Raw genomic sequence first — 15,182 nt, 5'->3', positions numbered from 1 at the left:
GATGTGCCCATAATATGGCCATGTCATATTACACCCAAATAATAATAATAATAATATAGGTTTTTTAATATAGCGCCCTATAATAATCTCTCAGAGCGATATTACACATAACAATGAATACATTTTTAAAAAATACAAAATAAATTTAAATTATGCTTTTAAGGCGGTGCTTAAACATAGACATGTAGGCCTACGTTGTCCCCTTAATAAATATTGGACATAGGCCTATCAAGTTTTTTTGTTTTTTTTTTGTTTTTTTTTTGTCACATAGGCCTAAAATGTGATAATGTAGACAAAGATTTAGCGCCTCATACGTCGAGGTTGGATGATACGCAAAAAAAAAAAAAAAATAGGGCAATAAATAAATTATTTTAAATAGGCCTAACTTCAGACGTTGTAAGCTTATGCCTAGCCCGGGTGTTAAAGATCTATATAGGCCAATTGTAAATCTGAAAAACTTCAAACAATTGATGAAAAACATTGGATAGATAGCTCATTTAAATTATCAATAAGTTATTTCAGTCACACAAACATCAATATCAAGTAAGTTGTTTTTACAACGAATGTATTCTTCGATCACGACTTCCAATTTTATTATTTTATTTTATAACTTGCTCATTTTGCAATAACATAGACTTGGGCACGAAGTTATTGAAATTTTAAAATGTGTACTAATTTTATATTTGATGATAAAAATAAACCATGACTGGAAGTGTTTCTACCGTTTTTTATTTTGCTGTTATGTGTAAATAATTTCAATTTTTAAATAGTCCCACGCTAGTTTCTATGTTCAAGTTGATAATTTTTATTTTACTTCAAAATGAGCAAGTTAATTCAAAAATGATTTTTATATTTTGGGGGTATTTATGATGGGAAAATATATCTTCAACCACTACGCCACATGACTTTCACTCGTCTAAGTAGCTGAGTTTGTTGAAATCATCATTAAGCCTACAGTAAAAAGCTTGCTTTTGTGAGAGTGAAATTCACTCCTCTTTCAAATTGTAAATGCATAAATGCAAATCCCACCGCTCCACTTTCAGCTGTGATTTGCATTCAAGAAGGCTTTTGAGTGCGGTCTGATAAAAGAAGGCCTAATTCCATAAATTTGTTTATATTCCAACGATAGGCCTGTTTCTGTGAAATATTATATTATTGTTAATACTTAGCCTGACGATATTTTGTTGAAGGCTATAAAGTCTAAAGTTACCGTAATTTAATAGAAATAAATTGAACGCACTAAGCACAGTAGTAAATAATTAAAGAGCAATACAAACAAAGACCACTTTCTGTGGCATCTGAAAGCATCTTTATCCATTCTGACGGTTCAGTGTATGTTCCTGGTTTCTGTTCCAGGCCACAGGTGTCAACTGTCAGCTTCCTCCAATCAGTACACAGGTGTTCTGCCGTCGCAAGCAAGCGCCATCCCTTTCTCTATATAAAGGTATTTCGATATTTTCTGATGCTTTTTTTGTGTCGCACCGATTAGAATAAGAATAGGCCTACATATACCGGTACATGTTTAATATTTTATAGTTATTTATCCTACTCGGCATTTATGTGGTGATTATCGGTATTATTTGTTTAGCGTGAATATCCTTTACACTGTGTAGCATGCATACCATTGATCACATCGAATACATTACATCCCGATTTTGAACTTATTAGAACTTCCTCCGAAATAAGCCTACAATTTGAGTTTTGACTGACTAAAGCTGATTAAGTCTCAATTATAATTATCGTATTCTATTATTATATTATTACGATATTGTTATTCATAAATATTCGTCGTCACAGAATCAGTAAGCTAGGCCGTGCGACGTTGGCTTGATGAGGTGGAAAGGAAGCCTAATGACACTGAGGTGAGTGGAGGTAAGTAAATCGGAAATGGATACAGTACGTATTCTTCCAACATGCCGTAGTACATTAAGATAGCGAGACTGAAATTTTATGTTAAGGTCAAGCCAGCTCCACCAATCAACACCTCGGATTTGAGTAAAAGCGTCGGAACAATATCCACTGTGAAGTCAGGGGTGGCACTAGAGGGGGTCCAGGAGGGCAGAGGACCCACCCCCCTGTTGGAAATCTCTGGACCACCACTTGGACTCCCTGTTGGGGAATAAGTTTTTTTATATAATTTTGAATTCATTCATTATGTAAATTTAGAATTGAAAGGTTGTTATTTATATTACTGTAAATTAATTAGTTTAATACTCTCTTTTAAGTTTTGTTTTGTTTTAGGCCTACTATGTGTATTGAGGGTCCCTAATGATCAGCTTCAGCTGGATGGACCACCCTCATTAAAGATTGTTGAAATAAATAAATAAAATAAATAAGTAATTTTTTTCCCTGGACCCGGCTTCTCCAATGTGGGTGTGGATCCCTTGTCGGGGAATTCCTGGTGCATTCCATAATGCATTAAGATAGCAAGAATGAGGGTCAAGCCAGTTCCACCAATCAAGAACTCAGCTTGGATTTACATAAGGTTGTTGAACAATATATCCACAGTCTTTTTAATTCCTTTCACTTCCCTGTTACACTTTCCCTCCAGCAGTGGTATAGAATTGTAAGCTATTTGGTAAAAGTAAGTGACAAGGTGATGCTACATACATAGCCATAATTTGTAAATTTTAAGTTGGGGAACCAGGGTGAGAGAGGTCCTTCGCACTCTGCCATAGATAGGCCTACCAAACTGAATATACTCACAAGGGATATACTATTCAAATTCTTCAATTGCTGATAGTTATGTAGATTTTTTTTCTTTCTGATCAAGTACTGTTATCAGTTAGTTGTGTAAGAGGGAAGCCAGCCTGCTCACCCCCCCCCCACTCAATTTTAGGAAATATACATTAAAAAATACAGGGGTAATCTTTATGGTAGTTAATTCCTAAATCCCAGGACCCTACCCCCTAATCAGATACATCAATTTCTTTACGTTGCACATACAAGGGTCCCAAGTTGAAAGAAACCCACTTCCAGAAAATCTGTTAAAAAAAATAATTATAACTCCATGGTTTAAATGAGCTTCACTCCGTCTGAGGTGGGAAGGAACATAGTCTGAGGGGGCGATTTGGGGTGTTCTCTTACCCATTAGAGGAGGGGGGTCAGAGGGAATATCCGGATTTATCAATCATCCAAATTTCATTCATTTCATGAAAATGAAATTCTTTCATTGCATCCTACTGTGTATTGTATTGTACAGTATTATCAGATAGTTTGCTTGGCATGGTAATGTCCCAATTAATTCAGATCTTTTTTTTAGATTTTTCCTTTTATGTTGAAACCAAAACAAAATATTGGAAAAACATATTGTATGTAAGGTTTCCATTGGAAAATATAAACAATAGTACTTTCGAACAAGATAAATTTATTCAACACTATCTGAAATTAAAAAACTACTTTAGATTTACTTTAGATTTGATTAATTCTTTATTTTTTTTAAATATTAATCTATTTTATAGCTTAGGAACAGGGCTTGGGAAAGACAGGGTTGTTTTATCTTGTGATAGCGTGTGTTGGTAATTTAATAGAGCATTGTAAACACACTAAAACCACTTCATTTCATACAGTTGACTTGAATGCAGACCCTCTCTGATTGCATGAAACACTTACTTGTTAGCCATTAATTTGTGATTGTGAATTTATGAAAGCGTTGCTCCTTTAAACATCAATTAATCACAGATGGGAAATTGGACATGCATAATTCAATGCTAGTTGAGTGGACTTTCTAGTTAGGATGCTACAATGCAGGTAGATATGCTCAGTAATGTTTTGAAATGGGCAGAAACCCCTTTCGTGCCCCACTGAAATTATGGATCTCTCTCTAGCTGTAATGCTTGGACATGTCCGCTTGTGTTGAATGGTCAGGCCTACAGAAATATGAAATCTGCAGTTCATTTTCTGTAGGATTTTAATTCTACTCATGGAATGCAAATTTAGGCATATGGAAATAAAAGTAAAGATCCGATGGATAATGCATATTTAATGTAGCACTGTCGTACAGTTAATTTTCCCTGGATGAAGTGTATGTAGATTAATATTTAATATTTTTGCAATCAGTTTAAAGAAAGGATTCACACAGAAAAAAATAAATCAGAAATGTGAGCATGATATGCATTGTTTTCTCTCTTTTGTTTTGTTTTCCCTTCTTTTTGTAGTCCCTCCATTTCTTCCTCTTTAAGTTTTGTTGTAATATTGGTGGGAATGCTAAGGCCACATTACATAGATTGTTAACCTTCCCACAATATATCCCATAATTATTAATAATCTGAGATTATCTGACATAATGCTTTAAAAATCTTGGGAGCAGGAGGAGGGGAACTTATACCTTATGGCCCTCATGCCGTAGCCAAGGTGATTCCCCTTCTAACCCACTTTGGTCCACGTAATGTCCTCCATTGAAGCACTTTTATTATTTCTAAAAATTTCTGTCACGTCCAACATGAATGAACTTGTCAGTATTAGAATGGAATGATGCTTTATAAACTAATTATTTTTATGAGGCTTAGAGAGATTTGAAATATCTTGACCGTGACAGGAATTGAACCCAGGACCCAGGGATTGAAAGGCAAGCATCTTAACCACCATGCTATTCAACGCCACTCAAAAATCTGTTTTAGAATATAAATTAGCATAATTTCCAGCCACAACCGACGTAACAACCCTTGTATCATACTATTGGATTCATTTAAATTACGGCACGCCATTGTGATTCAATATTTTGACCATAATTACATCATTAAGAATGATGCCTGATGATCTAATTAAAGACAAAGGTCAAAATATTGAATCAGGGTTGTTTGTTTCTTACTATAATCATCTCAAACATAAACTTACTGGATCAATTTATTGACCAAAACATGAATATTGAAAGGCATGTTTTATCTATGGAAGTGGTTTGGTGCAGCCGGAACGGTTTGGTTTCCCAACATCAAGGTCAGGGTTTCAATCCTTTTCTGTGCATTTCTCTTGTGTCCTTGAACAAAGCACTTTATCTGCATTGCTTTTCTCCACCCAGGAGTATAATACCCGATTCACACGTACAAAAATCTTACCAAATGTAACAAAATGTAACATTTTACGGCACGTGTACCTCCGTGTAATATCCTTGTAAAATCTCATAACATCTCAGTAATCTTTACCAGCCTCAGCTTCCGAGATGTAGCATGGATGGATCTGCGCATGCGCAGGAATTTCAACACAACAAAAATCTACTGTGTTTCACGGGGTTCTTGAATTTTCTTCCTTCTGCAGACGATTCTGATCCACTAGAAATAGATAGGCCTAGTTTTTCTCAATGATGAATGAATTACCCTTGTTATTGATGTTAATTAGTAATGGTAGAAGAAGAAGAAGATACACATAAAATGAACGTCGGGATGGTGTTAGTACTATTACTAGTATTATCAAGAGTCGACAGAAACGTTGGAAGCTATGCCTAGTTTAGTAGTAGTAGTAGTACAGCAGTTGTTAAGGGCATTGATTGCTTCGAATGTTTACTGTGATGGTGAGTTCAACAGTCCATCTGTGACAGGGTTTCTCAACTAGGCCTAGGCTAGACCTATATGAAAAATGGTTCATTGAATAAACACTGAATAAATTTTAAACGACCTTGGCATTACCTTACAGACGCGTGTGAATGCTTTTTATCTCGGTAGGAATAACTCGGGAGATCGCTCGGTTACAATTTGTTACTTTTTGTTAAGTTTAACTTCACGTGTGAATCGGGTATAAGTGGTATCTGAGGAGTGCCAAATGCACTGATATTGATATATGGAAAACTATGGAATATATCCCCATATGACTGGGGTAGTAATGTGAAAATGCACTCTGAGACTTAGTTGTGTAGAGCGCTATATAAAAACCTACATATTATTATTGGTTTAAAATTCTTATATATTGTATGCTTACATTCCTAATCTTTTGATGAGATTATATATTGAATATATAAGGATGGGGATGATAATAATGATTACCAGTTTGGTTTAGACAGCGTAAAAAATCAACAGAAAATGACAAACACCAGTAGGGGTTTAGTTGAATCAAACTATCTGGATTTGGTGTACAGTAGGTAAATTGTATTTATTATATATATTTACTTCAAGCCCTACATAATCCTTTCTGTGGTTTGGGAAAAGGATGTATTAAGAAAAACCAGGAAATTCGGACCAATCCTAGATATCTCAATCATTATATCCGGATTCATCACCTTTTCAGATCACTACCTGAATTGTGTTTACTGCAAGCTTCTTTATTATTTTAAGTATGCTAAAACGATTCGCAAGTCATTTCTACACATGCGTTTAAGGTAAGATTTAAAGCAAAAATATTTTTAGAAGGAAGATTTATAAGATTTTAAGTAATTTCAAACTGTAACATACCGAGGTCAGTAAAATTCACCTTCTGTTTTTAATTTTCTAAAGTCCTATTCTCACTATTATTTGACAAAAAACTGTTGAATGCTCAAATGTAGTCATGATGTGCCTATATATGGTCATGATGTGATGTCATGATCATATATAGGCATGTCACATGTATTTGTAAAATATAATTTTGTAGTCTATACAGGGCTTTAATTAATATTCATTCACTTGTTTACTGATTTTGAGAGTGAAGCAAGTAGCTGTTTTTTATGAGTTTGATTCAACAATTACAGTAGGCCTACTGTATATTCTATATGGTATTAAAAGGATGATGAATGATGGCGGCAATGACAGCGGTAATAGAAATATTTTTATACAGGTGTTTTTAACATGGCTATCCAGGGCTTATGCTGGTTTTCGCTGGGGAAGGGGGAAAGGTGCTAAACAGCCTTGGGGTGCAAAAATGTAGAACTAAATCTCTATTCCAATGAAAACTTAATGTTCATTTTAGTATTTTGAAGCCACTTAATTTTTTTTTTACTTATGTGTCTACTGAGTGAGTAGTTGAGGATCTCAATCAAATGAATACACATTTGACCACAGTGTGTTTTTTATTGGACCCAACATTCTGGTATTTGTTCAGTACTTTTGTAGTAAAAAGTATGTTAATTAGCAAAAACTGTAATTCATATAATACAATTAACTCATTTGTCCTTCGAGTTGTACTTTTCATTGTTTTTTTTCTGAATTTCTGACAATTTTTCATATGATAGGCATTGAAAGATTATTTTAAGGGCTGATTTTGATATTTATATTCATTCATACATATTTATATATTTTGTGTCTGTTTGTCCGTCTTTTTGTTAGGTAATCCACTTGGCAGTTGATTTAGTTCTCTTTTTGGATTTCCTATCTCTCCGTCTTTTTTGTGTATGATATTTTATGTGAATTGTATTTTTTGAGACGAATAAATGAAATGAAATGAAATAGGGAGTCTAAAATGGGTAAAACCCATTCTAACTAACCCAGAGTTGATGCTGATGCTCAGGGAACCTTTTAGGAAATATAATACATATAATATACATACAGTAAGTAATACCAATGTAGTAATGCATCTAATAAAATATATATAGCTTTTAACCGACATGTTTTGACATGTCAAATGTCATCATCAGGTAATAATGCTATGGTACTACCAGAATATACTTAGAATATACATAAGCTGTTGGTCTAATGATCACAGAAGTATTATGGTCTGCTATATTATTATTTTTGCAAAATTATTAAATGTTAATTAACATCATTATAATAATTACATCAATTATAATATTGTGTTTACAGGGGCATTTCCTGGTTTCGGCTGGTGGGGTGAGAAGAATGAGAATGTGAAACATAATCCCAGAATTTGGAACTAAATCCCTATTCTAATGAAAATTTAATGGTCATTTTTAGTATTTTAACCCAGGTGGAACTAACTTGCTGCTATGGTATTTGGGGGGGGGGGGGATGCATCTGCACCCCAGCCTACACCCATGTGTTTAAGAGATAAAGCAATGGCATAATATGAATTGGTTACAAAGGATTAGTGCAAGCATTGGCAAGATCTTGGGGCTTAATCCAAGGATCCTGTTTTCAAATTAATTAGAGAAGTCCCTTGGCCTCATAACCATATATTATTATAGAGCATCATATCTTTCCATCCTGTAGTTAACGAGTTGCTTAGTGTTGAAATGAGAATGAAAAAATGTTAAAGAGAAATATATCAAGGTAATGAATAATTTCACCTTGCTTTGCTAAGGGCATCTTCATATTGCAGGAGCAATTAAATCTAAGTACCTTCTCAGTAATGATAATACTTATGCCCAGGCTCGTTAATTACTATCACCTTTCGGTTCAACAACTCAACAGTAACTGACACTTAGGTAAGAGAACCTATTTTTAGATGTCACCTTAATTGCCTCTGACCACTGTTCGGTTTCGGTATTTCTATTTGGGCCGCACATTGATCGTTGCACACACTTACGTGTTCATACGTGGGAACAGGCCTCCGGTGAAATCAGCAAATTGCCATAATGAGAATTATTAATATAATTTTCCTATCTGTTTTTCAGAGAATGCAAAATTAGGCTTGAAAATATATGGCCTTAAGACAATTATGTTACATTTGTATGACTTCGAAGAATAACACATTTGTTTCTGATCATCGATTGTAAAATTGAGCAAACCATTCAGCTGAACGAATCAGCAATGGCGGACATTTCACGGAGTAATCTAGCAACATATAAATTGGTTGTTGTTGGCGATGGAGGCGTTGGCAAAAGTGCAATTACGATACAGTTCTTCCAGAAGATGTTTGTTGAGGATTACGATCCAACCATCGAGGATTCTTATATGCAGCATGAGGAGGTGGATGGAGAATGGTGCATGCTCGATGGTTAGTACAAATAATTATAATTTGGTAATTAATTTTTATTCAAAATAATAATATATGATGCTCAAAGTTATGGTGATTGTAAATCTGCAAGTTTAGATATTTATGCATGTAATGAAACTGATGATGATAATGATGATAATAAAAATTTTAATTATGTGATGATATGTATGATCGTAATTGTTACATGTAAATGGTAACTATTATAATTATGTTTATTGGATTGGATTTATTTGGTGTAAACACTAAGGATAACCCACGAAAGTCTGAAGACTTATTTCCAGTGGGGTCCTTCTGGTGGTGATCTGTTTCATATTTATAAGTCTTGAAATGGGGGTGCTGATGTGGGGTGCGAAGGTGAAGTTGGGGGGTTCGATGATCAGTTGATTGGCGCTAATTCATAAAATAAAACGATTTTAGTTGATTTTTAACTACTTGACTGAATTTTTGTTGAGGCGACTTGGGGGGGCCGCGAGTACTTTTTGGAGGGGAATGTGCACCCCATACGCCACTGTTCGTGATTAGGCAGTAGCCTACACTAGGAGACAATCCCCTAAAATTGTATTGATTATGACACTGATAATAATATAATTGCATTTGGATTTGGATTTCTTTGGTGTAAAATGCACCAAATGATAACCCATGTGGAGTAGACAGACACTGCATACAGTATGTGATGCGAGTGTATTGCATCCTGTAATATGCATATGGGCCATATTATGCATCCAAGCCAAAACAATGTAATTTAACCAAAAAAAAACAAGAATATACATTGTTTTGCCATTGAATGACTGCGCTGCTTCGTAATCATCAGTAAATTATTAATAATTTTACTGATGATTATGATTATTATGCCGTTATAGTCCTATTTTTGGTGGTGATAATTATGTTGTTGATAATACTGATAGTTATGATTAATTATAATTATGATGATATAAATGTATTAATGATTATGATGATGATATTGTTAAATTATGTTGATTATGATGTGTATTAATGATTAATGCCATAAAGAAGGATCATGTACTTCATGATGATGATATTGATAATTATATAAAGATATATAATATTTTATATATTATATTACAGTATGTGTAATAATATATTCAGATAAAGAACCTACTAGTAAATTTGCTTTATTTTATAGTCTTAGATACAGCTGGACAAGAGGAATTCAGTGCTATGAGGGAGCAATACATGAGAACTGGGGGAGGCTTTCTGCTTGTTTACTCCGTCACAGATCGAGCTAGCTTTGAGAATATTGTAGGATTTCACGCTCAGATACTCAGAGTCAAGGACAGGTACAGTATGATGTTATTTAGTAATAAATAATATTAAAGTAGGGCATGAAGTTAATATTTAACTTGTTATAAGCTTTGGAGCACCTGTTTTATAACATAAGATGGCAATCTTTGTTGTGTACTTGACAAGATAGGGGTCATAGGGATAGAGGACCAAAGCCCCAGGGCATCAGGAACCCAACAAATAAATAAATATAAATGTTTAAAAATTTAAAAGAAATTTGAAATTAGGCTGTATGCTACTGGCAGGGCAAAAAGAGTATTCTTATTCTTATTCTTTATTCACAAATAACAAAAAGTACAATACAGTGTCTAATAGAGTATCTGATTACTAACAAAATATATATCAAAAATAATAATGTTTGGGAAGAAAATGATGAGGCCCCTGACCAAAAGATATTAAAAATTAAATATAAAAAACAATTAGACTGTATGGTATGGTAAGTGCAAAATCAAAACAGATTTTTTTTAAATGTGCATCAGCATGTTTTCCTCATTATGATGACGTATTTTAATTACAAAATATGCATCAGTGAAAATATGATACACATTGAAAGTATCATTTGACAGAGGAAATAATGTGATAATTTAGATTGGTTTATATTTTATATGTGTTGACATAGTTATGGGAAATCGTAATATCATACAGAATTGAATGCCAGGTGTTGTTACAGCTTATATAAACATTTTCTTAGAACTGGTGATAAAAGCTGGTAGATAGAAGCTCAGGATTTATAATGACCTGGACACATTGGGAAGAACGGTTATAATATGTAAGGGATGCATTTGTTTTAGAAGATTTGTAATTGCTATGATAATTATAATAGTAATATAATAAGTAAATAATATTTGATATTAAGGGGGGTACTAGGTAAGAGACTGACCAGGAGAGAACAACCAAATTTAGTGGCATAGGCTGGTTTTGGCATGTGGGGGGGGGGGGGGGGGAGGTGGTTGCAAAAATTGAGATGAGAATGTGTGAGTAAATACCTATTCCAATAAAAACTTAATTGTCATCTTCAGTACTTTAACCCTCTTAGTAGAACTAATCCTCCCATCCACCTAGCCACACCTATGAAATTGAAAGGGTATTAATCTCTCTATCAGCTTCCTGGGCAGAGGTGGCACCGGTGGGGGGATAGGGGACATTTTCCCCCACGACTACAGATCGTTGGATGAAAAACTAAAAAAATATAATATGCCTATCCAAAGAATGTTATTTTGATTGCTAATTCACTAATATTGTGGTCTAAAGCACTATTTGGACCATACTAAGCCATAAAAACGCTCCCAGTGAACACAGCTACCAGGGATTTTTTATTCCGGGATAAAATGTGGGGGGTGGGGGCCGCCCCTGGGAAAATTTCTGGCGCCACCACTGTTCCTGGGATCATAGTATGGAAATGGATGAGGATATATAACTGATGTCTTCAATATGGTTATGGGGCCTAGTAGGAAATTAAAGACTGTTGACTGTGAAGACAGTGGACTGCCTCTTTAAACTTCTGTCAAAGCCTTCTGCAGTTACAACCTGCATTATAAAATTCTCAAAGAAATCTAGTGTACTATAGACTCATTAACTGAATCCATTAGAAGAGACCCAGAGTAATTAAAATGAGGAAGTATGATAGTTCCCTTATCTATCATTCTAAGAAAATCTAATGTATTAATGAAGGGAATGGAGGAATGGCAGCTAGTTAATTATTTCAAAAATTCTATGTAATATTAACATATAATACCAAATGAATTAAGATTAATAATTATATTAGAAGAGATCTAGAGTACATAATTAAAATGAGAAAGTATTCATAGTTTTTTTTTAGTCTGGTGGTAACCTAGGGAAGGCTACAATTAATTATTTCTTATAATTTAATTTTGGAATTCTAGTGTATTAACTTATAATAGATGAATTAAGAATAATAATATTTATTTAGTAATTATTTTACTGACATAAATTATGAATGTTAAAGTAGTAATACAGTATTTATAAAAATAATAATTGAAATGATGATAATTATATAATACAATATTATGATGATAATACTATATAATAATCTTTAATTTTTATATTAGATCCATTGCTTTGCATTATTAATATTATTAAGTAATACTAATGATCAATTAATAACATTATTATTGTAATGATAATATATGTATACTGTAATGTTCCCTGATTTTATAGGTTTGGATCATAGATGGATTATAAGGCTAGATACAAACTATTTGATGTATTATATATTATAAAGTTGATGGAATGAATATTGTTTAAATGGCAGATTAATATTACTTAAGATGACCTTGACATTTTTTTGTTCGTGTGTGCAATTTGATTTTCAAATAAATAAGGAAATGAACTGATCGTAAAAAAGTATTAGTATTTATTGTAATAATGATGATGGCACAAATGATAATAAATAGGCTATAAAACAAAATGAGCATAATGATTATGACACACAGTGTTTACTGATAACAATAACGATACAGATGATGATGCTGATAATGATTATGCAAATAATGATGATGGTGATATGATAGTGGTCATGTGTTGGTTGTAGATAATGGTGATGGTTTTAATAGCGATGGTGAGGTGATCACTAGATATTTTATAGGCATGAAATAAAATGATAAACCTAATTAGGATAGTTGATTAATCATTATTTAAAGACTGAGACTCGCATACGATAAGTAAGACCACAAAATAATGAAACAAATTATGTTAAATGTATCATGTGTAATAGTTTACTAATCTTGTTATTTCCATTGTAACAGTGAGTAGCATTATTAAAAAATATTAGTGTAGATTTGAACTCTGACATTTGTTCACATGACTAACATGCCGTAAGCATTGCTTTTGTATTAGAATATATGCACCATGCACATCTTATCTACAATATCTATTATTATAATGCCAGATGGCAGTACATTTAAATGTCACCTGATGAATCACATGACACACCTGTTAAAATGTCTTAAAAGGTTTAAATACCATCTCCTTAAAAACATCAATTATCTCATCAAGCAATTAACAAAGCATCGAGTTGTACAATAAAAGGAATGCTACAATTTATGTCCTTGGATATTCCAGTTCCTTTTAGCAGTTATTATCTTTATTATTTCTTAATTATGAAATGTTTATTAATAAAATTCAAAAATATATTTAAATGTTTTCTAACAATCTGTATATTGTCATTAAGTAGTATTGTTATAGTTTGTGTTCTATTGTACTTCATTCATGTTTCATATTCTAATAATACTAATACTAAATAGTATAGTAGAGTATGTATGTGTTACAAAATAATTTCAGGTTTACTTGTATTAATTTATCATTTGGCAACTATTACATGTCTATGCATCACTTATTATACAGTGCATGAACGTAATGCCGTGGGCCCTCTAAGAATAGTACATACTCCAGGGGTATGTCCCCATCCCAGTTTTGCCACTAGTACATACAATGCCATGTATTAAAATAAAACAAACTAGGAAACAAATAATTCCCCTACCCCCCACCCCTGTACAATATCCATTTTCAATTCCTAGCTTTAAAAAACTATTATAAACAAAAATACTGTCAGTGCCTAACCTACCTGAATACATTTTAGAAATTCTGATAACACAAGACTGAATGACAATGTTATTTTCATTTTATCGTAGGGATTGCTATCCCATGATTCTTGTTGCGAACAAAGTTGACCTAGTCCACCATCGCAAGGTTTCAAAGGAAGAAGGCCAACATATGGCATCACAATTTGGAGTAAGTTTTGATGTATTATTTTATTATTTATTTATTATTTTACTCAATTTATTATGATAACATCGAAGAAAGCCTGCAGTAAATTAACATCTGTTGTGCTTAAAGAGTCCTACAACAATAATGAGCAAACCCAAAACTATTCAAATATACTTTTACATTATTTTATATATTTCTTTTATATCCATTTGTTTTCTATGTATATCTATTTTATTTTATTATTTAATTTATTATACAGGTCTCCAGTAGCGGATTCAAGGGGTGAGCCGGCCTGGGGATCCTACATTTTTCAAAATTGTAAAAAAAAGGAGAAAATTATAATCAAATTTAGGTATGAGAATGCCATTTCCGGCCACCTAGAGGTGCCATAATCATAAATTTTCTTACAAGCTCCAGCCATGGTGGGGCTGAGGTGGCCTCGTCCCTCATCTGTGAAAGTCTGTCCCCGGGCCCCATCTATTTCAAATTCCTGGATCCACCACTGTCTCCCTTCATTTAAAGACCACTTTTTGGCAATTTGGCATGACAGAAAAGTGGTCTTTAATTAGAGGGCCCAGACCTGTAATATTATTTGATTTATTTATTCACGGTTTTATTATTGAATTTTCATTAATTATGATTGTTTTTGTCTATCTATTAAGATTGAAGTTGTTTCTTTGTTCCCTTCACTAGCTTCAATACATTGAAACAAGTGCCAAGAACCCGCCTCAAAATATAGACACAGCATTTCATGAATTAGTACGTGTTATACGGCGTCATCCCGAAGAAGGTAAACCAAATAAGACTACAGGGTGTTTCCATGATTGCATTGTCCTATAATATTGTCACCAAAGATTGTTTCTGGTGGTTAATCGCACCAAAGAACTTAAATAGCAGAAGAATGAGCTGCTCCGCGTATTTTCATTAAAATCGATGGAAAATTCGCCCTCCTGCGGTTGCAGTAAAATTTGAACATTTTACTAAGTAGAGAAACTAAAGGAAACAAGCGAACAAGACCAGCGCCTTTATTATTTTTATATAGCACCGCCGCACGGTTGCAGTAAACTTGCTCTCCGTGTACCCACAATGCCTTTTGAACGGATGTTCCACTATATTGGGAAGCTGCTCTATCTTCTGCTATTTATTATCTTTGATCGCACCGTTCATCTGCAAATCTACGCATCATGATGTCACAAACATTTGTTTCTGACAAGGTTAATTTTCTGAAAATGTTGCCGACATGGGATTTACTCCCTAGGTTTCTGAAATTGTTGATGACATGGGATTTATTTCCTAGGTTCTGAAAATGTTGCCGATATGGGATTTACTTGCTAGGTTTCTGAAATTGTTGCCGACAT

At 33.5% G+C, this 15,182-nt stretch overlaps 1 protein-coding gene across 5 annotated transcripts; it reads left to right on the top strand.

The window, feature by feature from the left end:
• The first annotated feature begins 1,301 nt into the window (after positions 1 to 1,301).
• LOC117101753 (ras-related protein M-Ras-like) lies at positions 1,302 to 14,826 on the top strand. Of its 5 annotated transcripts, XM_033241798.1 has the most exons (7): positions 1,302 to 1,444; positions 1,798 to 1,872; positions 6,217 to 6,307; positions 8,474 to 8,796; positions 9,941 to 10,094; positions 13,749 to 13,848; positions 14,518 to 14,826. In XM_033241798.1, exons 4-7 carry the CDS (start codon positions 8,610 to 8,612, stop codon positions 14,662 to 14,664), a joined length of 588 nt encoding a protein of 195 aa, XP_033097689.1. In that variant the 5' UTR covers positions 1,302 to 1,444; positions 1,798 to 1,872; positions 6,217 to 6,307; positions 8,474 to 8,609; the 3' UTR covers positions 14,665 to 14,826. The 5 variants fall into 5 exon arrangements, with proteins under 5 accessions (XP_033097689.1, XP_033097691.1, XP_033097688.1 ...); XM_033241800.1 differs by lacking the exon at positions 6,217 to 6,307 and having other exon boundaries at positions 1,798 to 1,862; XM_033241797.1 differs by lacking the exon at positions 6,217 to 6,307.
• The last annotated feature ends 356 nt before the right edge of the window (positions 14,827 to 15,182 follow it).

This window comes from Anneissia japonica, unplaced genomic scaffold (genome assembly GCF_011630105.1).
Source record: "Anneissia japonica isolate Jap-2015-1 unplaced genomic scaffold, ASM1163010v1 scaffold288206_len369265_cov204, whole genome shotgun sequence".
Taxonomy (NCBI): domain Eukaryota; kingdom Metazoa; phylum Echinodermata; class Crinoidea; order Comatulida; family Comatulidae; genus Anneissia; species Anneissia japonica.
Note: the sequence above shows the minus strand (reverse complement) of the source record. Positions and strands in the feature narration are given on the sequence as shown.

What these genes read in the sequence shown, in the direction of transcription:
- LOC117101753 (XM_033241800.1), top strand. Translation starts at nt 8,610, where the DNA reads ATGGCGGACATTTCACGGAGTAATCTAGCAACATATAAATTGGTTGTT. An exon ending in AGAATGGTGCATGCTCGATG is followed by an intron (nt 8,797 to 9,940) that starts GTTAGTACAAAT and finishes TTTATTTTATAG; the next exon opens with TCTTAGATACAGCTGGACAA. An exon ending in ATATGGCATCACAATTTGGA is followed by an intron (nt 13,849 to 14,517) that starts GTAAGTTTTGAT and finishes TCCCTTCACTAG; the next exon opens with CTTCAATACATTGAAACAAG.